The sequence below is a fragment of the Rhamphochromis sp. 'chilingali' genome (assembly GCF_963969265.1).
Source record: "Rhamphochromis sp. 'chilingali' genome assembly, chromosome: 16".
In the NCBI taxonomy this organism is placed as follows: domain Eukaryota; kingdom Metazoa; phylum Chordata; class Actinopteri; order Cichliformes; family Cichlidae; genus Rhamphochromis; species Rhamphochromis sp. 'chilingali'.
Genome location: NC_137943.1, coordinates 29057986 through 29083799, shown reverse-complemented (window position 1 = coordinate 29083799; position 25814 = coordinate 29057986). Strand labels below are relative to the sequence as shown.

The window sequence follows — 25814 nt, the reverse complement described above, 5'->3', positions numbered from 1 at the left end:
TTCTATTTCCCACACAGCACTGTATGTTTTATGGAAGCTGGACAGCTGCCTTAACAACTACCTGTTCAGCTACCTTCCCTGCTCGTGGATGGAAGGGGGCGGGGGGGACACTTATATCACAGGGGGACAATAGAACTATGGAGAAGATCGCCAAACCCTACTCACCCCTATGCTGTCCTCCTGTCTGTACTGCTTCCAGTTGTGTCCCGTGTCACTGAACATCAGCAGGTAGGACGTCAGCCAATCCGAGCTGCCATAACGGCCTTGTGTGGCAACAGCTGTGATCTTGGTGCGCTCGCCTAAGTCGACCTCCAACCACTGATACTTGTCTGAGATGAGAGGAGACCAGCCTCCAGCTCCTGCAGACAGATGTGAATATAAAAAAAAGACACCATTTATAGATAAGTGATGTATTAGATGTCCATGTAGATTGGATGAGATGAAATAAGTTCTGGTGAGGAGAAAAGAATGAATTGCATTGCTTGACCTTTCATTGTGAGCCAAAAATCCCACTTTTCAGTTATGAAACCCGAATAATGAAAATTGATTGAACCACAGTATGCATCATTAGAACCATTCAGAAGCTATACTCAAATATAAATCGTACTTTAAGAACTCTCTTTAGGAACTTAAAAAGTTGAATTTGTCACGATGCACAGGGCCTTAAAGTTTTGGAACAGTTTTGGAACAGAAGCATATTTATAGGTCACATGTAAGATTAAAAGATGCAGAATTCAATTCAATTCAATTTTATTTATATAGTGCCAAACACAACAACAGTTGCCTCAAGGGGCTTGCCTCAAGGTAAAGACCCTACGTTAAAAGCATTAAATATTTCAAAGCAATGAAAAAACCATCTCCAGATAATGTCTGTGTGTAAACTGTAGATCCGTAAAAGATCTGCTTAAGACAGCGACACTAAACCTGATCACTTCATCCTTTTAAATTTAATATATTCCTTATTTGATTAAATGGAGTTCATTCTGCAAAGATATCCTGTTGCAGTGGTGAATGTTCATATTTAAATTTCCAATAATGAGGTCAGTAAATCTAACAGTCCATATGAGCCAAAAGCTTAGAGGTTAAACTGCTCAAAATGCTCCATTTCAAAACATTTTTCTCTACCTACAGCTCTGTATAAGGTCAAGGAGAAGAGGAGGTCACGCAGGCGCTTGAGCTGATAGGTAGCCCCACCTATGTGCTTATTACATAGCCAGTCCAGAAAGTTGGCTTAAGGGAGAAGAAAGAGAGCTAAAATGCTTTGCTTCACACAGGATGAACTGTGGGCTGCACCAAGGCCCAGAATAATATGAATAGAGATCATTCTGAACTATGAATCATGCACAGCTACTCCAGTAGAATCCAGTAAAAAAAAACTGAACTGGAAATGAGTGTTATAGGTCCAGGTATAGGTTCATTGCCATCCATCCATTGCAGGCACAGCAGTCAGACAATCCATGACCTCCCTCTCCCTAGCCACCTCCTCAACTCATCTGGGAAGTCACAGAAGTATTCCCAACCAGCCAAGAGCTATAACCTCTTCATTGTGTCCTGGGTCTGCTCCAGGGCCTTGTTCTCTAAGACATGCCTGAAACTATCTCACCTAGGAGGCATCCTGAGACAGATACCTGAACCACCTCAACTGGCTCTTTTAAATGCTGAGGAGAATCAGCTGTACTCCAAGTGCTTCCCAAATGACCAAACTCCTCACCCTGTCTCTAAGAGAGAACCCAGCCCCCCTCGGAGGAAGTTTATTCCCGACCCTCGCATTAGAGAAAGTACACTGATAGTGTGACATGAAACCGTCCTGAACAAGTGAAGGTTTAGTAACAGGGCACATAATCAATTTTCATAATGTGTAATTATGAGAATACACCATTGGAACAGAATATGGAAAAGCATAACAGATCCCCTTTAAGACTGAGCCAAAGTGAGGTCCTGGAAATCAATGTAAGTCAATATAATGTCCTCCGAAGTGGTAAACCCCAGTTGTGTGTGTGTGTGTGTGTGTGTGTGTGTGTGTGTGTGTGTGTGTGTGTGTGTGTGTGTGTGTGTGTGTACACATTAGTGAAAACATGCACACTGCTCACAATGCATGCAGAAGTGTGGGAGTTATTGACAGAAGTCTGCCTGGACAGATAAACTGCAGTTGATTAAATGGGCTGCTGCACAATAAAGAGGTGTTAGAAGCAGAAAAAGAGAGGCAATTTCGTGTGTGTGTGTGTGTGTGTGTGTGTGTGTGTGTGTGTGTGTGTGTGTGTGTGTGTGTGGTTGCACGTGTGGAGCTCAAACACCAGATGGACGAATTCTGAAGAAGGAGGCTGCTGACCAGAGTCCCACTGAGCTCACAAGCTAACACGCCCATGCTGCGTGTCAGAAAGCCGTAGAGAACATAAACACGCTCGCAGCCATCTCTCATTTTCTTTTATCAGCTTGGAGCCAATTATTCTCTCAAAATGCTGCTGTGCAGGCAGGCTAAAAGGCAAAATCATGCACAAAGCTAAATAGCTGCAGGACCTCCTCTTGCAACCCTATGACAAAATCTAGACCATCAAGATCAGATTACAGAACACCGGTGTCATTCCAGATGGCCACTTGTAAGATTTGGTGATTATGTTTCCTTAAAAACCTGCTGTGTCACCGAACACCGTATCCTAGCCAATTATGGCTTAGAGCAACCTGCATCATGAATAAAGGAATTAAAGCAGAAAGAACCAGTGACAGAAGCTTTGGCATAACAAAACACATCACAAATTCCAGCTAAAGGCTCATCGAGTATCCTAGACAAATACTTGCATCTTGCCATGGCCTAAAACAACAAAAGAACAATGGATCACACTGACTGTCTCATTTCCAGGTGATATCAGGTGGCTTGAAGTCATATGTTATCAGTTTGGCCCATTAGATTTAGCTTGCTGCTTCCACTTGTCAGCTCTGCAGACAGTTTGTGCCATCATCTGAGAATGAATGCAGACCATAGGCAGCACTGTTACTCACTGGTTCCTTCAAAACGAGGTTCTTGAGCATAATTTGTGCAGGGCCTTGCTTTGTGGAGTTTGCATTTTCTCCTGTGCTTTTATAGTCTTTCCCTGAGACCTTCATTTTCACAAAAGAGATTATAAGCCTTCGAAAAACATGACAGATTTGAATGTTTCTGTCCAATTTTTGGGAGCCGGAGCTGGGTCAAAGTGGAAGCAGGTTTAGCGGGGTATTTCAGACGTCAGTTTGCCTAGCAATGCTTACAAGTTCCTCCCAGTGGACTCAAAGATGCTCCCGGGCCAGACAAGTTATATAAACTCTCCAGCAAGTTCTGCGGTTTTCAATATTTTGAAAACTGTCCCTACTGACAACCTGAACTGTACAGGTTGTCAGTAGGGACAGTTTTCGAGGTAAAGAAGTTCAAATGGGAAACAGTAGTTGGAACAACTATTTATTTTGTTTATCATTTTAAAATAATGCAGAACAATGTGGCGGCAGACTGATGGGAAAAAAACTAAACGGTGAAAGGAAATCCGTGCCGGTCTGGTGGCAGGTCCAGTCTGATCTTTAAAGGCCAGAGCTAAGAACTTGACTAACAGACGTGTCCAGTGACAGCAGAACAGAAAAGAGCAGACACTCTGACCTTTGCTCATAAAGATAAGACTGTGGAGAAAAGAAGAAAGAGATTAAAGCAAAATGACTGAGAGGCTAAGAGGCGTTACAAAGATTTACTGTGTCCACCCTGTCACAGTAACTGCAGCTAATACAATGGAGGTGAAGTGATGGTGGATGGTCTGAACACTTTGTGTCACGGCTGTCGCTTTAAATCAAAGAGATCGTTTTGGATTCTTTCTCCCCCACTGTCTGTCAGCATACCTGATCTGACCACCTACAAAAAGAGCTAAAGGTTAATGGAGGTCAGGAGTGTGATATCACAGCCTTTATGGCCAAACAGAGGATGAAATTATGAATGTAGCCCGACGAATCGGGGCAGAGTCACGCTGCGCTGCATACATTGTTATTTTGCCAAGATCTGTTTTGGATGTTTATCCAAAAGTCAAATAAACAGTGATTAACGTTACACCTGTTTCGACTTTTCAGATAGTTTTACTGACAGTTGTCTTTTCAAGGAATACTCTTACCACACTGGCAAGTCCACCCTTGGGAACTTCCCAAAACAGTTTAACCTTTGGGCTGCTGAGCAGCTCAAGGACTCTTCAGTGATGGAAATTTGGGAGAGCCAAGTGCATTTCTTCATTCCCACCCAGATTTATCATGATGGCCTTTAGGGGTCAAATTTTAGATCACCATTACCATTTTCCCACAGACTCTTATAGATGCAGAACCTTTGGAACTAGTGGATCTGCTGGCCATTCCAGAAGAAATGATTTAAGGCACTTTGAATTTTAGAAACGAAACCTACACCTGAATTTCCAATCTTCGGTACTGAATGATAACATTTAGGGCATTTCAGTCTGGTGTCTCAACTCCACACAGAAAGCCTGAAGGCGGTGGATTTGACCCCAGAACCCGCTTGCTGTGAGGTGACAGTAGTAACCACTGCACCACTGTGAGTGTCATGCTCTAAGAACCTCCTGCAGTCCAAGACAAGCCACTTGGTGACAGCTGTAGAAGTGAACGGGAGTGCAACTGCTTGTCCGTCTCTCTGTGTTACGTCCCACACCCCCACAATCCTGAATTAGATAAGCAGTTAAGAAAATGGGTGGATAGATGGATGGATTCTGGAGCGCATGACATACAATTCAGCACTGAATGGAGAGAAAATGAGGTGTTTTTCATAATTAGCTGCCCGAGGGCAAATGCAGTCTTTGTCTAATATTAATTATCCAACAATATTGGAAGCTGACAAGTACAACGTTGGTGAATGAGTATAAACAAATTACCGGTACTATTTCACCTTCAATTGTGCGCTAATACATGATCATGCAGCTACAGGCAGGCAGACTGAGTGGAACAGAACAGAGGCAATGACCAGAGGAAGAAATAAAAGGAACTGAAAGACAGACAATTAAAAAAAGTGAGACAGGAAATGGTAGAGAGAGACAGGCAGCTTAAAGGGATAGGAAAGCAGCTGGAAAGACATGTAACAGATTGATACAAGCACCCGACCCAGAATGAGCACTGGTCATTTGCATGAGAATACCAAGTCTGGAGGGTAATTTCAGCAGCCTGATAACATGTCAGTCGGACAGAAAGTCCACCAGGAGGCCAATGAGCTCGATGCGGCACTGACAGCAGCACCAGGCTGAGGAATACTGCAGGTTCTCTGCAGGAGAAGCAGGAAAGATTCATCCATATGAGATGCTACAAAAAGAGCCCATGAAGAAAGTAATACATCTTATTTTAGAGTGTAAAAATCTCAATTTGCAGAATTTGCTGAAATAGTTTCAAACTAATCAAAGTGTTCGTGGGGTTTCCGACACTTGCAGTTGACTTGATAAATATCAGGTGTCCAAACTAATTAACTAATTAATGAATCTGTTCTGACCTTTGTGATAATATTGCTGTTTTTGCAATTTATGGAAACAAGAAGATTACTTTCAAAAGATCCAGCATCATGTAAATTTGGGGAATTTATGAATTATTCAGACTAGAAACATGAGCTTGGACTGCTGCAAATATAATTACATGCAGGGAAAAAAACAGATACTTAAGTAATACTATTTTAGAAATAACAACTTTTTGGAAACCGCAGAGCGTAACTGAATATGAAAATCAATACCTGATTAGTTGGCTGCTCTTACATAGTTCCAATTTACAGATTCCAATTAAAGTTTAATTCTGCCTTCAAATCCAACCCTTTGGGAAAATGATTACTGTGGCACAATAATTCTTTTCAAGTCAATTTCAGCATAATTGCAGTGGCGTCACTGATAACTGTCAGCGGCGCCTACAGAAGAAAGAAAATGTTTAAACATGAAGACTGCTATTAACATTTGGCAAGAAGACCGAGATGGCTAAATGACTTCTTACCAGTGAAAATAAAATGTAATGCAGATGAAGCAGAAGATGGACAGGGGCAATTCAGAGAAAGGATGAGGTGGGATGGGCAAGATATATGGAAAGAAAAATGGGACTTCACGAAGAGAAGGAGAGAGTGAGCGGCAGAGAAAGGAAAGATAAATGAAGGATAACAGTAACCAGTGGGGAAACTGAAATAGTTGAGTCATTCATCCTCCAGGTTTCTGTTAATAGGCCATTCATCTCCAATCAATAGACTATAAAGGGGTTTTTATCCACTTCTGGTGTCCCCTTCAGACCTCCAATGTGATCAGCTACATCAGGTTAAAGTCCCAAGTACATTGTCAGGCCCTCAGGTGAATGTGTGAATGCAAAGGGAAGGTGCTTTGTTTCATAAAATGTCTGGCTTAAAAGGATATTTTTGTTTCCTTTATAAATGACTTTGGGATTTTGTTTTTTTTGTCTTTCATTTGCAAATCCCAGTGTTGCTGCCTTGTTGTTGTATGGCTGCTGTGGCTGAAGAGGCGGAGAGGGTCATCCACTTATTGCTTTAAACCCTCCAGTCCTGGGTAAGACATCTGTTATCTGCTTGTGCTGGGAGAAGAGCTCTATGTACAAATTTGCTTGCGGTATAAAGTACTTTGAGTGGTTCCTCTGGATCTCTATTAGCATCCTCATTATCATCAGATTCTTCCTTAGGTCTTCCATATATGTGAAGAATAGTATAAAGCCATATACAAACAGTCCATTCATTCCTTGCGTGCGTCAGTAAAATATCAAGCTGTAGTTTACATAAATGTGCAATATTTCCAGACTGAGGTGAGTGGTGAACCTCGAAGTTCTCAGCTGGTTTGGTTTTACTTTCTCTCACCCTTTACATATAATGACTTCCACTTTCTTCCTTCTGGAGAAATACAGAAATACAGATCAACTACTTGATCGACACTGAGGTTTATACACAGACATAGAGGATTTATTACTTTATAATTTAGTACAAATTAGTCTCATAAAAAAATACAGAATTGCACTCAAAAAATGATAACAGCAACTTCAACTTCATTGTAGTTACTTGAACATGCACACTTACAATCCTCCACCAAGCTTCAACATATTAACATTTTGTATTTGAACATGTTAATATGCCAGTTTTTAGCTCAAAGCACCACTGTCCCTGGCAGGGAAAATAACTGATCTTTGAAGATCACAGTTTCTGTCAAACAAAAGGCTGTAATTCAAAACTGGTTCAGTGGTTAAAGGAAGCCAAAAAAATTGTTTTTGTTTGCTATCAGCGAACACAGACCTCCCATGATTAAAGAATCACTACAATCTTCTGTTCTGAGGCTGCTCTGCTCGTATTCACATTTTTTTGGTGTATAAATGTACTTGGTATACCATGAAAAATGGAATTGTAATCTATAGTTATTCCATTTAAAGTGAATAATCTCATCACATATAACACATGTTCATGACCTTCACTGCTCATCAATAACAATAAAGTTTGAATGAGTGAAACATTATAGATTTCTTGTTATGGTGTGCCGTGTAGGTCATATTTAAAGCCTGATAATCGGTGTTCACTTAGTGGATAAATGAAGTGAGAGTGAAGCGGCTCCTTAGAGAACAACCAGAGGAAGCAGAGTTTGCAGCAGAGATGGAAATGAGTCGGAGACATTCATTTATTCATCGATTTCCTCGGCAAACAGCTGGGAATGCTCCCTGGGATCCCGAACCAAGAACTTCCTTATCTACTGGCAACATACTAGAGCAAGATTAGGAAAAATAAATGCATGAGGGTTACCGCCAGGGGCGGAGCGTGGGGGTGGCTTACGGGGCTTAAGCCCGGGTTGTTTTGTCAGAAGCCCGGGGTATTTTGGAGTGTAATTTTTTCATAGTTAGATGCCTGGCTGACAACTGTATAAAACAAAAAGTACACACAATATTCGAAGCACATAGTGCACACTGTGGGAATTTACGACTGTGCGTGAATCCCCCCCCTGATATTGGTATGATCCAAGCTCAGGCACTAAGCGACTGAGCGAGGGGGCGGGGCAGCTGCTGCCCGTGAGTGCGCTGTTGGAGAGACGGAGCCAGCCATACTAAGGAGAGCTTAAGTTTGACCAGGTACCAAAGCAAATCATTCGTACCGTACAAATAATGTAAATATGACGGTGCATCACGAAAGATTGATATGAAACTGATCACTTGACCAATATTACGTTACTTGCTCTTCAAGTGAATCAACAAATGGCGAAATGAAAAGCCGAACAAATGCTATTGTTTTTAGAGAGTCTTAGCTTACGTGTGTTTATTTCATATTTTCAGTTCTTACCCTCCCCGACTAAATCGGTTTCAGTTATGTACTGAAACATAAGAATGGACATTAGAGGGTTCTTTCAAAGAAAAAACTCAGGTAAATGTTATTTTATATATTATGCTTTGTATGTTGTTCAGTATATTTCTATGCAAAACAAGAGGGATTTCAGTACACAGCAGGATATTCACATTTGTAACCAGATATTTACATACACTTTAGGGAGAAAACATAAAACATTTTTACTGTACAACATCAATTTAGAGTAAATTTTTGTTTTAGATAAATATTGAAATATATTTTGAATTAGTTAAATTTCAGAATAAAGAGAGACAGAGCTATTTTTATCACTTTCATCAAATTTAGGAGTACATGTACACTAAATTTATTGTTAATTAATAAGAAAACTCCAGACGATTCCATTCTGAGCTGAAGAAGCTTCTGATAGGTTAGTAGAGTCCATGTGAGTAAATTGGTGGCACAGCTGTGGATGCATATAAGGCAAAACACAGAGCCTGTTTCTTTGACATGGGAAAATCAAGAGATATCAACCAAAACACCAGGAACAGAACTGTGGAGCTCCATAAGTGTGGCTCAAGTTTGAATACAATTTGGTGCCATTTACAATTAAGAAATACAGATAGTTTCTCTCTTTACTCTTAAAGTTAACAAATATGTTTTTTATATTTATCAATCTAAAAAAATAAACATTTAGTTTGATTTGATCTTACAATTAAAAAAGTGTTTGTGTTTTGATCTGAACAGTACATAAATATGTGGTTTCAACTGTATATTTGATGATTGTCAGCACAAAGAGGGAGAGAGAGGAGAACGAGGACAGAACAGATGAACAAGAGCAGGTGAGACACACATGTTAGTCAAATGGTTGTTTACCAAAAGTATCACCGTATCATAGGTCCTCATGTATCTCGTACCTAGTGTTTCTTTTTAGGTTTGTTATTTTTCAAATTCTGTATTTATTAAGTTCTGCAGGCTTGTTTGCACAACAAGGCTGAATAATTATATAAACTTTTCTCAATCTAAATAGTGTACTTTGGTAGAATTAAAAAATAAGTGTAGTGCAGGTCTATGATGATTTTTAGTGCTATCATCTAGTTCTGATTCTGGTTCTGTCTTGGTTAAGTCCTCAGTAGTCCTGATTTTGAACTGTTGTAGTCCTGTTTTAATTCTGGATCAGTTCTGGGTCTGGTTGAATTGGGGTTTAGTCCTCGTGTCTTGATGCAGCCCTGACCTTGTTCTGCCTTGCTGCTTAATTAAAAAACTAGTTTAAGGTGTCCTGCACATGTGATATATATTTTTCCCTATATGAAGTCATTCTTTTTTGAACAGAGCCTATTAATCTTTCAGTCATTTCTACACCCCCCCCCCCCCCCCCCCCCCCCAAAAAAAAAAAAAAAAAAAAAATCCCACATGCATACTACTCTTTGGGCTAAGCCCCGGGTGTTTCAAATGTCTGGCTCCGCCTCTGGTTACCGCTGTCTTGAAATTATTTGTTAGGACATTGAACCAGATGTTGCTGTGGGATCTCAGCTGGTACTCTATTATAGCCCAGGAGTTCTTTCATGTTTAAATGATCTGTTTCTACAGACTTTCCTTCACACATTAACGGCAACCCCTGTGGATACACTGTACTACTTAAAGAATGTAGAGTTTATTCTGGGTCTTTTGACTGTACCTGGATTATTTTAGTGCAGGGGTATAGTAGGGCTGGGCGATATATCGAGTTTTTTTTTTAAATATCGATATATTTTCATACGAGATATAAGATGTGGCAATATCGTTTATATCGATATAGTCTATGTTACGTTATAATTATACTTGTGGAGCCGCAGGTTTGCCTCTCTTTCGTCCACTTTTGTCTCTACGCAACGTTACTCTGCCTTGCCTCTCCTTCACTGAACACAACTCCGCCTCCCCCATAGCTTCACCTGCAGGCAATGACAAGATGAAAACGGAAAATCTCCGTTAGCGAGTTACCGCGGATGGCCCCGTGCGTGGGGCTGGACGGCGTCAACGTGTTAGCGAGCTAACCGCGCTAACGACATGCAGCCAGGAGGGGCTGCACGGCCTAAAATCCTTTCATTTTCTCAAAACTCGACAGTGCGCCTTATGTATGAATTCTGGTTGTGCTTACTGACCGCGAACCGATTTTATGTGGTACACAGCGCTCAGCAATCTGTCAACAAAAGTTTTAATATGACTTTGCTAAGCTACGGAGCTGCACCGCTTGATGTCGGAGGATTACGGCTACCGGGGAGGAGCCTCGCGGAGTGATACGTACTGTGTGTGTATAAGGACCACAAATGGCACCTGTTCAGAGACGTGGTGCAGCTGTGAAATCTGTCTCTTTGTTATTATGCTCAGCGTCTATTAGTTTACATTTTGACTGCACAATTGTGAGCTTTTTCTTATGCACAAAAACAACATTTTCTTTTATTTATGGACCATGATTATTTAATAAATGCTGATAATTTTTTTTGAGTAATTTCTTCATATACATCTACGCTGTATGTAAATAAAAGTGCCCGTGTGACATCTGGGACACAGTGTGACTAAGAACTCTCTTTTTGTTCTTAACTTATGGCTTTAAAAAAAAAAATCGAGATATATATCTTATATCGCCATCCAGCTAAAAAATATCGAGATATGAATTTTGGGTCATATCGCCCAGCCCTAGGGTATAGCATCAACATCATGTTTTTATATTCATGTAAATTTAATGAACTGGAAGCCTGAGGAAGTTATTTTGTCCTATAATGCTCTCCTCTGTGGCAAATTTAAAATGTATGGGTCGGCTGGGGGCAATTCTAACAATTGTCATATTTTTGTAAGACTACAAATTTCAATCTAATTTCAGTAAACAAGCTTGAGTCCGAAACCTGACTCTGCACATGCTCAGTGAGATCCTGTCCGAACCTTGATAAAGGTAAGGACACGAGTTTGAAGAAAAATACTGATTTTGAGGAATAAAACTATACATATTTTTCTTCAGACTTAATCTTTAACCTATATATTCAAAATGACAACAAACAACTCGTGCCACAAATTTTCAACATGACCCCAAAATCAGGTGCATCTGAAACACAGGTGCACATCAGTTATTGTAACGTGAAGTAGAAAAGAAAAGTGACCAGTTTTCTTGTCATCGGTTAGCAGTACTACACAAACTAATAAGAACTAAAGTTCACAGAGAATAGCAAACATGACCTTGACCTTGGGCAGACTTTTGATGAAGATCCATCAGGTGACCGTCTGAAACTTTCACCAAAATCCGATCATTCCAGGAGGAGTGAAACTGTGGGTAGATGCACGATAGACACTTCACCACAGCATAAGATCATCGGTGGCCGATTGAGCTAAAAATATTGCAGTTGCCTTGGTCTTCCAACCTTGATTTTTTCCCACAGTACAGAAATGAATATTTATGCCTGTGTACCACTGAGATTTTTTAATATATACAGTATATACTGCATAAATATACAGCACAAAGTGTCTGTGATATTGATGGCAGCAGTGAGAGGATTTATGTGAGAAATTACTCAATATATAAAATCCTGGAGGCACATTCTATCTCTTCTCTGTTTTCTCTTTTTACTAGTGTTTAACATAACTACAAAACATGGAAACAAGACATTTCACTTGGATTTCGAGGAAATAAAAACCCAATCGTATACTGTGCAACATATAAGACAGCTGAAACAATTCCAGTTGCAAACTCAGCTCATGTTAATGATAACTGTGTAAACGCCATCAAATGAGACAGATGCAATGGATAGTGCATTTACACTCTGAAAAAAACAAAAAACAAACTTGTGTTGTTTTAGTTAATGGTAGCTATTAAGCTGCGCTTCTCTGCATGAATCCTGAATCCTTGTAAATAATGACAACGCTGGCCGATACTTGCTTGTGGGTTGCTTGTGCACGCTGGTATTATGTAGGTGCTAGCAAGTGTAAGTGCCAGCAAGTAGATGAAGATACCAGGAAGTCAGACACAGGAATGGATAGAGAACTTGGTCGATTATCAGAGTAAAGTGCTCAGCGCACACTAAATGCTTCACTTCCTGTGAAGTCTGGTTATTGTAGTGTGTAGTTATATTTCTGAGAAGGTGCAGGTCTGTATATGCTGTAGTCTGGATCAGAGACTTAATGTAGTATTATAAATCAAGTCAACAGTCTTATGTAATATAGCTTTTATTTCTAACTGCTTCACATCCTAACATGCAGTGCCTTTAATCAATCAGCAGTAAGTATAATCTTCTTTATGGGTAATATAAAATGGTCTCAGGTTACTTTTAATATTAGTTTTAAGAGTTTTAAATGTTCACAAGTCTTTGAAATCTTGTCTCTGTCATCTTTGCGTCTCCTAGTTAATGAAAGACCACGAAATGTCAGTTCCATTACAGCAGGGTGGCTTTTGAACATCAAATGCCAGCAAAGGGCAACAATGAAAAATTAGCTCTTACAGTCTTTAATACACGGCCTGAAGTGTCACTGCAACGCCTGCTCTTTCTTTACTACCAAGCAGAGCAGAAAGTCAAATTCAGATTTAATGAGTCACGCTCTATTATAATTGATGCTAAAACAATTTAGCATTTAATATAGAGCGTGCAGCGTGTTGACAGAGTACTCCTACAGATTGCTCAGATACAAATGACAGAAGTAGATTTTTTCCCCTAAGATCAGACTGGCACCTTCTTGTTTACTGTAAGCCTCACATACTAACACGCTGTGTTGTTCAAGCTTGCATTTTTTTTCCCAGTTAAAAACATTCAGGTCCAAATTAAAAGAACGTATCACCATTCCAACTAATAGTTAATCCATAATCCTATTTTTTCCCCAAACCATGCCAAAGGCACAAACACTATTTGCATCAATTTTTTGCATATTTCTCACACTTACATGTTTCAGATCATCAAATATATTTTAATACTAGTTAGGTACTTTTGTTTGGAAGTAGCAGAATCTGTTCCTCACCTTCTCTTTTGTTGAGTTTGGCGAAACCCGGGGCGTGGCTGCTGGACAGCTGGGAAGAGCTTCGGAAGGAAGATGGCGGCAGATTGGAGACCAGTGCGCTGTCACACACCTCTGTCGAGAAATATCAAAACATAAAGTATAATGAATGTCCTTCAGATTTTGACATTTACATGTAAATGTCAGCATGTGCACTGCTGTGCTTTTTGAGGGTCTATAATTACATTTGTTTCAACATCTCCACACAGATATAGCCTCCTCAAAATATTCCTAGACTGAACAAAACAAAATTAAAAGTCTGAGAGAAGTAAGCATAGTTGAACATAGCTATGACGCATCCTGAGTAAGAGCACTCTTAGCTCAAGAAATCTGTTACTGGGCTTCAGTGCCAGTTTTAGCCCTAATAAGCAAAGAGGAGCAGTGGATGTGTTATCTTTGAATTGCAGGGTTAATGTCAGCTACAGTTCCTCGCTGCACAGTTAAGTAGTTCACAACAGTAGGTTGACGCGGGAATGTCTTTTTTTAAGCTTTAAAATCAAGAAAAAAAAGAAGAAGGAAGCATTCAAACTTTTTATCTGACTGAAAAAAAGCTGAGTGGTTCAAAGAGTAGAGATCAACAGCAAAAAGCACAATGAGAATGTCACGGTTCTGGGTCCGTTGGACCCAGTATTTTGAGTTTATTATGTTTTGGTTTTAGTTTGCATCAGGGATTGTTTTCTTGTTCTCTTGTGGTGTTTATGATGATGATTATGATTATTATTTGAGTTTCATGTTTAAGGATTTGTTCTCTGTTGTATCTCACGTTTAGTTTAGTTCAGGTTCCATGTGTCATTCTGTCTGTCTCTCAGTGTCAGGTCTGCGTCTTGGTGTGGTGTTCTCATTTCCTGTTTTATTGTGAAGGTCTGGGTCTCATGTGAGTGTGTTCAGTTTTACCTCTGTCTCGTCTTGTTGATCATTCCCAGCTGTGTCCACCACCTGTGTGTAATTCCCCTGTGTTTCTCTGGGTGTATTTAAGTCATGTCCTCCGTTATTGTAGTTGCTGGTCCGTCTGTGTATCTACCATGTCTCACCCGTGTGTTCTCCCTGCTGTCCATCATCATTCTCCTCTGCTCATTCAGGTTTGTGCTTTGTAGTTTTAGTTGTTTCCCAGTATAGTTTAGTTCTCCGTGTTGCCGTTTGCCTCTCCTTTTGTGTCCAATAAATCACCTTTTACACCTTCACGACTGCCTGCGTGTGGATCCTCCTTTTCCTTTTCTACACGGCTCTTCTCACTCGCCGTGACAGTACGGACCAGCCAGATATGGATCCAGCGGCATTCACCCCACCCACAGAGCTTCGAAAGCTCATAACGGACTCAGTGTCAAAACTAATCAACCTGTGGCTCGAGCATGAGGGAGAAGCGTTTCTCTACGTTCTGGAAGTCAGGCTGCAACAGCTTATTTCTGATTATCCCTGGCTATTGGACTCACTGCACCCGCTCGTGCAAAACTTCATCCTCCACGAACTACACCTCCAACCCCCCGCCGCTATTGCTTGCCCGCTCGCTTCAACGGAGGACGTGCCGTCCGTACCGCCGGATGAGGAGTTACCCGGCCCATCGGAGCCGTCTCCACGGAGGAAGCGACGTTTGCGCCGCCGGCGCGGCACCCCACAGCCGGAGTTCAGAATGTCAGAGCAGCCGGCTGTGGTGAGTGAAAGGGACACTTTTGTTGACTCTGTTGCTTCTGTGACTGTTGTTTCTGGGACTATTTTTTGCGTATCTACTGAGGATAACAATGATTTTTCTGTCTCACCCATGGCCACTGCTTCAAAGACTGTTTCTCCTATGCCCACGCTCTGTGTTTTTCCTGATAATGTTCTCCCATCCACACTTTCACCACAGTTTAACGTTGGGTCTGCAGTACAGTTATCAGTTCAGCCAGCAGCCCAGCTGCCCTCAGTTCAGCCAGCAGCCCAGCTGCCCTCAGTTCAGCCAGCAGCCCAGCTGCCCTCAGTTCAGCCAGCAGCCCAGCTGCCCTCAGTTCAGCCAGCAGCCCAGCTGCCCTCAGTTCAGCCAGCAGCCCAGCTGCCCTCAGTTCAGCCAGCTGCCCTCAGTTCAGCCAGCTGCCCTCAGTTCAGCCAGCTGCCCTCAGTTCAGCCAGCTGCCCTCAGTTCAGCCAGCTGCCCTCAGTTCAGCCAGCTGCCCTCAGTTCAGCCAGCTGCCCTCAGTTCAGCCAGCTGCCCTCAGTTCAGCCAGCAGCCCAGCTGCCCTCAGTTCAGCCAGCCACTCCACCACCTATTACAACTTCGCCACCTGTAGCTCAGTTGCCACCAGTTCAGCAGCCTACCCACTCGTTCATTCAGCCTCGATCCTCACTGTCTCGTTCTAAGCAGGGAACACACTTCACCACAATATCTGCTGGTTCTCTTAAGCTGGCCATGTCAGAGACAGTTGCTCCCTCTAGGGCCTCCCCAGAGGCTGGGTGTCAGTCACCAGCCAACTCTGGACCCCTAGAGGTCAAGACGCCAGCGCCAGCAGCCTCACCGGAGAACTCACCAGAACAGTCTCAGCTCTCAGCACCCCTTGAGAGTTCAAGTGAGTTCACCCGTCCGCCTCCGTCCTCTGCTGAGTGTATTAGGGAACACTTTCAGCCCTCTGAGGACTGCATCCCACTGTTGCTGCCTGAGTCTAGCCACTGTGCTGCTCAGTCCCAGCCAGTGTCCACACTGGCGGAGGTCTCCGTACCTGCTGCTTCAGTGTCTGTTTCCACTGGAGGGCCAGAGGAGCCCGTCCAGCCTCATGTTTCGTCTGCTGGGGGTTCTGGAGGACCCAGCCAGCCTCAAGTCTCGTCTGCTGGGGGTTCTGGAGAGCCCGTCCAGCCTCAAGCCACGTCTGCTGGAGGGCCCGAGGAGCCCGTCCAGCCTCGCGTCTCCGCTGGAGGGTCCGAGGGGCCCATTCAGCTGCCTGCTGCTCCATCAGCTCCGCCCACACCGTCGTCTGGTCCAGCCTCCGCTCCGGCTTCGGCTTCAGCTTCAGCCTCGTCTGGTCCGGCCTTCACTTCAGCCTCATCTGGTCCGGCCTCGCCTGGTCCTGTGGTTGCCACACCGCCGTCAGAGCCAGCTCGACCTGTTCCGCCTAGCCTCTGCCGGCCGTTTTCCAGGCCTATTAGGTGGCATCATGGCCTTCGGGGACGGCCTCCGGAAAAGGTTTGTCGCCGCCGCTGGCATCGTGGCCGCCCTCCGGACTTCTGTTGCCACCCCCGCCTTCTGCGTGGACGACCTCCTACGCGCCGCCACTGCCTTCCGCATTGCCGGCCTCCAGAACTGCATTCGCGCCGCCGTTGCCGTGTGCACGGTCGGCCTCCGGACCTGCTCCGTCGCCGCCGTTGCCGTGTGCACGGTCGGCCTCCAGAACTGTTTGCCCGCCGTTGCCGTGTGCACGGTCGGCCTCCTGAACTGTTTGCCCGTCGCCGCCGTTGCTGTGTGCATGGTCGGCCCCCTGACTGTGTTATGGACTAGTGCACAGTCGTGTTTTGGTTCTGGACTCTTGTGCTCCTTGTTTTTTTTTGTTTGGTCTCTGTCCCTCCTTCCTGGGCCCCCTCCGCCCGCCCTGGTCTGGTGCTCGGTTTTGTTCTGTTTTCTGTTTGGGGCTGTCGGGAGCCAGCCCTTGGAGGGGGGGTACTGTCACGGTTCTGGGTCCGTTGGACCCAGTATTTTGAGTTTATTATGTTTTGGTTTTAGTTTGCATCAGGGATTGTTTTCTTGTTCTCTTGTGGTGTTTATGATGATGATTATGATTATTATTTGAGTTTCATGTTTAAGGATTTGTTCTCTGTTGTATCTCACGTTTAGTTTAGTTCAGGTTCCATGTGTCATTCTGTCTGTCTCTCAGTGTCAGGTCTGCGTCTTGGTGTGGTGTTCTCATTTCCTGTTTTATTGTGAAGGTCTGGGTCTCATGTGAGTGTGTTCAGTTTTACCTCTGTCTCGTCTTGTTGATCATTCCCAGCTGTGTCCACCACCTGTGTGTAATTCCCCTGTGTTTCTCTGGGTGTATTTAAGTCATGTCCTCCGTTATTGTAGTTGCTGGTCCGTCTGTGTATCTACCATGTCTCACCCGTGTGTTCTCCCTGCTGTCCATCATCATTCTCCTCTGCTCATTCAGGTTTGTGCTTTGTAGTTTTAGTTGTTTCCCAGTATAGTTTAGTTCTCCGTGTTGCCGTTTGCCTCTCCTTTTGTGTCCAATAAATCACCTTTTACACCTTCACGACTGCCTGCGTGTGGATCCTCCTTTTCCTTTTCTACACGGCTCTTCTCACTCGCCGTGACAGAGAATATCACAATACCCGACACAGCTGGAAATGGATTAGTCTCCATCTCTTAGCCTGAGTGAAAACCTGATGAAATGTTATAAACAGCAGGGTGGGAGTGCTCTGATGCTGAGAGGTAAAAGCGTTGTCTCTGCAAATGATCAGCTTTTTTAAGATAAAAGAAGTTTATTCGGACAGCTTTTGATTGTTTCATTCTAAAGTCTTAAAGAGGCGCTAATGACAACTAAAGTGTTGAGCCTGTGAATATAACAACATGAGTGTCAGAGAGGAGTCTAATCATTCAGGAGCTGGTTTAATGTTCCCCAGGTAGAAACGGGTCTTTCAGCAGTAATGGCTCCATATTAGATGAATGAACAGCGTAATAATGTCCAGTTGGATGAGTAAATGGTGTAATTCTGGCTCAATGGATAAATGAACGTTGCAATCATGTCGTGTTGCGGAGATGAATGGCGTCCTGAGTGAGTCATTATAGGCTGGATGCTGATGGGGATGATTCAGTGTTGTCAGAGGAAACCTTTACATGTTTCTCATATTTAGTTTATGGATGATTCCCTGAAATCAAAACATAATATATTGAACATTATGCGGTAATTAACATTAATTACTCTTATTTTAATTGGAGCCTCTCTCACAGTCTCCAATAAACCTACAAAAAAAAGAAAGCAAGCACTTTTTTGTTCAAATTAAAGCAGCTTTCTCTGTCATTTATTATAGCTACATGACATAGAGAAATCATTTGTAAAGGCAGAATACAAATGAATGTTTGTTTTACTGTATCTGATTGTCTTTGGTCTGCACAGCATAATCACATCCCACAGATATACACACGGATTCATGATCACCAGCCCTATAAATATTCATAGTTTTCCTCTCAAGCTGCAAACTGTAAGCTAAAGCCAAACTATCACCGCCTCCATCCAAAGCCTCTCCGTTAATGGATGTTGTTCTCCACCACTGAGACAAGAGCCAATTACTATGATTCACGCAGCAGTCCGATCTGGGCCCAGAACTCTGACAGCAAGGCTTTAGTTTCGATTACTCTGTCAACATCAGTGCACTTCATCTCAACAACACAAGGTCTTCATCCGCCTCCCGATAATTTCAAAGAGGAATACCATTCCATTTACAGCAGCTCTTTTCAAATGAAATTTGTAGCTAGAGCCAACAACAATATTGGCCTATTTACCTGTAGTTAAAGAAAATTTTGTATCAGTTTAGAAAAGAGCAGGATTTTAAATTTTAAAGCACTGACGATGCTTCACAAACTGAACCCTGAAATCCTGGAATATTTATTTAGTAACTGAGGATGCCAAGTATTTGGATACACAATTAAATACACTGTAGAGCCCAAATGTGGCATTCACTCTCAAGATAATGGTCTAAATGTAATTTTTTCTCATTTGAATGCTTCAAAATACTGGATTTTTATATTATTAAATCTATATCTTCGGCAGGTGTTTTAACCAAACTGCAACACACGATAGAGGATTCAAACACAAATGCAATGAGCAACAGCTGTACTTCCAAACACACCACAAGTCAGTTGAGGATTTACCGTTTTACACTTCTGTTAAAGAGAATACAGAAACAGTCAACAGTCTTCTCCAATATGGTCTCACATAGGAACCCTGAGGGGTAGCTGTGACTCAGGTGGTAGTCGGGGTTGCCCACTAATAAGAAGGTCAATGCTTCAATCTCAAGCTACAGTACTTCATGTCAAAGTGATCCTGGACAAGATACTAAGTGCCAAAAGCAACAGTTGATATATCCATCACAGTTTGTGACAATGTAAAGTGTAAAGTGCTTAGAGTGGTGAGTATACTACAACATATATACCCAGAATATTTGATCAAAAGGCTTCTTCACCATTACTTATGCATTAGCTGTCTCCTGCAGATACAAAATGAAACAAAAAAAAAGGATGGTGTGCAAAGACATACAAATAAATACTAATTCTTGTGTAGTGCTGTGATAGACACGTTTCACAATACAGCTGGGGAGCTAAGAATTAAAGCTTATAATTATACAGTCAGTTTATTAGGTACACCTTGCTAGTGCTGGGTTGGACCCCTTTTGGCTTCAGAGCTCGTTTAAGTCCTTGTGGCAGAGATTCAACAAGGTCCTGCAAACATTACTCACAGACTTTGGTCCAGACTGACACTGCTGCGAATTTGTCGCTTGTACAACCATAATGTGAATCTCCTGTTTCACCGCATCCCGACGTGCTCTACTGGATTTAGATCTAGTGACTATGGAGGTTATTTAAGTACGATGAACTCAGTGACCTCATGTTCAAGAAATCACTTAAGATAAGATAAGATAAGATAAGATAACCTTTATTAGTCCCACACGTGGGAAATTTGTTTTGTCACAGCAGGAAGTGGACAGTGCAAAAGTTATGAGGCAAAAATTAGAATACAACTTTGACATATTTTGAGGTTTGTGATATGGCATTTTATCCTGCTGGAAGCAGCCATCAGAAGATGTGAACAAAGGCATCAACAAGCTAAGAAACAATACTGAGGTAGGCTGTAGCATTTAAATGATGCTTAGTTGGCACTTTTGATACAAGGCAGAATGGTTGCACGTTTATTCACTTAACCCAAATTCTGACCATACCATCTGAACGGCGAAGCAGAGATTGTTTTGTTTTTCCAGTCTTCAACTGATCACTTTTAGTAAATTCTTGCAAATTCTGGACTAATTTTCCAGTTTTTGGCTGACAGGAGTGGCACCCAGGATGATCTTCTGCTGCCGTAGCTCATCTGCTTCAAGATTAAATGTGTTGCACGTTCAGAGATGCTCTTCTGCACACCTTGATTGCAATGAGTGGTTATTTGAGTCACTATTCGCATCAGATCAAAGCAGTCTCCTCTGATCTCTGGCATCAACAAGGCATTTTCATGCAGAGAATTGCTGATCAATTGATATTGTCTTTTTGTCAGACTATTCTCTTTAAACTCTAAAGATGATTGTGTGGGAAAATCCCAGAGGATCAGGAGTTTCTGAAATACTCAGACCAGCCTGTAAGTCACCAACAACCATGCAAGTCACTTATATCATGTTTCTTTCCCATTCTGATGCCCAGTTTGAACATCAATACTTCATCTTGACCATGTCTATGTAGCTAAATGCACTGAGATGCTGCCATGTGATTGGCTGATAGATATTTGCATCAGCGAGCAGTTGAACAGGTGTACCTAATGAAGAGGTTGGTGAGTGTATATCCACGTGGAGGGATAAATGTCTATGAATATTTGGTCCAGCTGCTTGTTAACATTAGAAAGCCTTCAGCTTGGCCTCAGTGGCACTGTAATTTGATTGTAAAATTATTGGGTATTAACCGAGTCTGAACTCTGTTTAGTACAGTGTGTTGCAGCAGTTATCATTAAACATCAGACCATATAACACAGTTATACTGCACTTTATAGTTACCAGAGTGGAGCAGAGGCTCATACATATTTAATTCTAGCATTTTAAATGCCATCCAGCTACTCAACAATCATCAGAAGGCGTCCAGCTCTTTTGTCCTCTGAAGTTCCTCCTGATAGTCTTTATTCCTCCAGGCTATGCCCTTACTGACACTTATAACTGTGGGTGGTGGGGGAGCTCTCAGTATGAAAAGCAGGTGAATTACAGTAGTCTGAAGAGGTGAGATGAGAGGGACGGCTCTCCAACGCGGAGTGCTGTAATCCCTGAGGAGATAATGTGTGGTGAGAGCACAGCCTCGCTGAGGAAACAGCCGAGAGAGAGCAGTGGAGTTTTAAAACACAGGGCCACTTTTCCTCGACGGAGCTGTGGCATTTAAAAGCCGATGTCCCTGACAGTGTGACTAGTGGAGCACAAACACAGACAGCTCAGAGGAAAATGGAGCTAAATGTTGAATACCTGCTGGCCTCTGTAGCCAACGAACCTCAACACTGACCCTGGCTGTGTTGGACAGAGAGCCTTTCTGAATATTAAACTGCTGCACCTTCCTGAAAACACCTCCTGTCTTTGTGTAAGCTTCACATTAAAGGGTGTTAGACTAAAAAAAATATATATAATAATGCTTTTAGGCATTCAGATCACCACAAAAACATTATTCATGATCAAAGTATTATAAATTTACACAGAAAAGATAATTCTTCAATCTTCGGCTAAGTGAAATATCTCCTGGCAAAAAAAAGAAGCATTCTTTGCCTTTGATAAAACAAAAACTTGAGCACCAGAACTGGAAGCATGTATTGAACTCTGAGTGATGGGAAATATCCTTTCAGTTCAGTCAAAAACCTCCTGGACACCCATCACTCAGCGTCTGCACTATCCATCAATTCATAGAGTGCCAACTTTATCGTTGCACCAATGTGACAAATGGTCAGTTTGACCGCATTAAAAAACATTAAAGGAAATTTTGAAAATATCTCTGGAGGGTATAAGGAAAATACATTTTATCACCCCTGAAATGACAGACTAATACCAGAGACAGAGTGGCTCATTCACCTGCACTGTCCACTTCTTTACTGAATAGAAAGTGCCCACAGAGTCCGTGACTGAGCTGGTGACCCTGAATACCGATGAGCTCCATCCATCACCTCAGCAAACAGAAGGTCTTGCACTTCAGAGCTCTATAAGCCCCACAAACCCAAAGTTCAGTGCCTCTCAGTATGAGCCAACTTATTTAGCCGTTCAAAGCACGTAGCAGTAAGCAGGATAATGAGGCTCCAGCGATGGTTGTTTTTGCTCCAGAGCGCTAACAATCATCCTCAAGCAGAAAACATCAATGCTCATTTTACTAATCCGCACAACGTCTACCTCCAGTTTGACCCAAGGGGGTTCAAGCCTGCTCCTGCCTGGATATACACAGAGAAAGAAAGAACGCATTAAAAATACAACACAGTGAGCTTTTTTGCATTTTGTTTTACTTTAGCTCCGCCGCGTGGTTTATTTTTTCAATGTTGCGAAGCTAAAAGAAATAACCCAAAATCTTATATTTTGAGTTGTAACTGGTAGAAGGTATTTAAAAATCGTCTCCAAATAGACCAAAGATCTTAATTTCATTATCAGCTCAAATGGTTTTGACATTTAGGATATTTAATTCTATCTTGTGCTGTCTTATCAATAGGGATGGGTATCGAAAACCGGTTCTTGTTGAAAACCGGTTCCCACTGTTTCAATTCCTTGGAATTGTTTGCCATTTTAGCAAACGATTCCCTTATCGATTCCAGTCGGCCTGTCATGTTTTTAATTCCACTCCGGACTCGTGAATCTCAACCCAGCAGCAGCGGTAATGTTTGCACGTCCTCTCCCGTTAATGCCGCAGGTAAATAATCAACTAACAGTGCATATTATGTTAGCGCGATCTGCCTTATTACAAAACCTGCCATTACTGTGCGTTTAGGTGACCATGATGAGAGAGACAGAGTCTGGCTGGCTCAGATTCTCGCTGCAGTCTACCGGTAGCGTCTCCTTTCAGGCCAGGATAGACGAATGTCTCCGAGCAGTGACTAAGTTTGTGGTCAAAGGCTTGCACCCATTTGCCGCAGCAGATGCCCCCGATTTTCGGTAAGTGAATGTGTTTAATTGTAGGCAGGGACATTACTGGATATTCTTGTGTAATTGCTACTGAATAATTGATGTTATACTTTGTTATTGCTACAGAAGAATATTTATTTTATTATTTTACATTTACAATTTTTTTCCTGGGGACCCTGTGACACCCCATTGAAGGCTGTGGACCTCTTAAGATCTCACAAGATCTCACTGTTGGGTTTGTAAGGCCATGTTACTCCTAAATTTCTATCTTGTTCAAAGAGAAGATATAAAACAAAGTTCTAAGCTAATCGACCTTAGTGTTCTCCTTTTTTAAAAAGAATCAATAAAGAATCGACTCATTAAACAGAATCGAAAATGGAATCGGAATCGTGAAAATCTTATCAATACCCATCCCTACTTATCAATGACATAGGGGGTCTTCCATCTGAAATTTAAATACCCATGTGTCACTTAATTTAGTTTTGAAGTCTATTTAAACTTTTTCCCACTCGTTCAGTCCAGTTTATTGTTGTTGCACTTGCAGAATTTATTGAAACCTTTGGCCCAATATGTTTTTTAGATTACGTGCTTTAGCTTTACTTCTTTAAGCCTGGTTCTTTAAGGCTGCTAAATCATTCAAGTTTACCCAAGTTTATATAGTTAAGTAACCCTTTAAGTCCTTGAATATTGGTCCACAGTATCGTGAATAACCTTAGACTTTTATGAAAGACATTTGGGAAAAATGCATTCACATCAGTCCAGACAGCGATTTGCAAAACTCCATGAAACTCTGACAAATTTACAGTAATTAAATAACTGTCACCAAACTTGTTGGAACATAAATCAAATGCAACAAATCCAACATCCCCTTAGTGAGAAAACAGTAAATGATTTCTCGATTGGTTGAATGAACTTGCCATGCAGTTTTGAAAAATAGCCCCATAAGTTGTTTTTTTTAGACCAGGCGCGCAAGGGAGGAATAGGTTAATTAAATGAAAAGGTCAGATCGACAAGTGAGAATAAAAAGAAAAAAAAGACAAAATGTACAAAAAAATGTACTAAATGTAGGTTTATAGGCTTTTAATTTTAAACATCAAATTTTAAAAACATACACATTACTCACACTACTTGACAACACTGTCTAGATTAGAACTTGACTATATTTTCTAATTTTTAAGTGTACAACCTACATTTGTTTATACAAATTGTATGACTGTTTTCTATCACAGTGCTATCAGAAGAGAATAAAACAAAGAAATAGTCATTGTGACATAAAAACAATGTTCATCTTACTGCTGATTCAGACATTACTCAATTTGTACAGTAATTTTAGATGTAAAACCACACCACTGCCTCACATATTTTATTTGTTTAAAAGATAGAGGGAGGCAAGAAAAAAGATTTAAATTGGATTGTTGTCATGTATCTGTTGACCAGGATTCCTGCTATATTCAGATTTCTCTGGAGAAATTCCTTTTGAACTCACACATTTAACCTTAAACTTCAACAACATCAACTCTTCTGTCAAACTGACCGTTGCCCGTGTTGAGGTTCTAACCGGCAGTTTTAAGTCAAACACTTTTGATTTTCCAAACTCAGACGTACACATCACATAACTATTTATTTCTTTTATTCTTTGGAGATTCACGAGGTTGTCTAGCGTGAATATGTTCCCTAGGGTCATTTTGTTGATTTAAAGTTCTAATGTAGTGCTCTGAGAGCTCTGACACAGAAAAAACACCTGGACAATCTTCGTTTCCCATTGTCCACTTACCCAAAATGAAATTTAAGTTGTTGTTTGACAAACTGAAAGAACGTGTGCATCACTGACTCATAAGCATAAGAGGACAGAACAGACCTATGGAAAGCCTGAAAGAGGTCCAGAGGGTGATAGGAAGATGACCTTGCAGGGTAATAGAGTTTTGGAGTTTTCTTGATATTTGTATGACACTGAAAACACAAGATAAAGAATTATATTTCTTGCTCACTGTTTTTAATGCTTCAAAGTACTAGATCAGCTTTAAGGAATCAGTACTTTTCGATGGGCTTCCTCTTGTTTGCTTCCTGTGTTCTTCCCTGCAAACATCTGCCTGTCTGACAGCTACCAAACTGAGATGCTCAGCACTTTAACTCATCTGGCTGTGAGCAATGGCAAGGATATTTGTTCTTCAGCTCCAGTTCTTTAGCCAGATGTCGAACAGGTTCCTGCATAATGCCGATTCATTCTGGCCTTATCCAGCTAGAAAACACCAGATAATCAACTCATTATGTGCAACACAATCTGTGTGTGTAAGGCTATACAGTAGCCCACACACAATCCGACACTGCCTTTGAAAGCAGAGAACAATCATCCTTCTTATTGAGGCTCGTCACACTGATCAGTGATGTGGGTGGCTGTGTGGGAGACAGACATCAACCAAATGAAGTGATCAAAACAGCAACGAGCCACAGAACCACAGCATTTAAAATTCCTTCATCTTGAAACTGCCAGGTTTAACTTGCAAAAAGACTTTGGTCCGTTTATATGCTGCTAAAACCGAGAACATTTATCATGAATCACAACGCCTGAGATATGCAGATTTAGGAGTGCTGCAGGAAACACCAATCATAGTGATGGCCCCAAGAGGATATATATTTAATTTAAAAAATCCACTAATTCACTGGCAGCAATAGGCAAATGATTTTAATATATTTGCCCCAAAATATGTATTAATAGAGAGCAGCAGACC

At 41.7% G+C, this 25814-nt stretch overlaps 1 protein-coding gene across 1 annotated transcript in view; it reads right to left on the bottom strand.

Moving 5' to 3' along the window:
- The window catches only part of LOC308412378 (contactin-associated protein-like 4), a 157706-nt gene that overhangs the window by 105777 nt on the left and 26115 nt on the right, over positions 1–25814 (bottom strand). The window contains exons 2-3 of the mRNA XM_080906683.1: positions 13268–13378; positions 166–359 (exon numbers count right to left, since the gene is read on the bottom strand). Of these exons, the coding sequence (XP_080762809.1) occupies positions 166–359; positions 13268–13378 (305 nt within the window). The remainder of the gene's footprint in view (positions 1–165; positions 360–13267; positions 13379–25814) is intronic.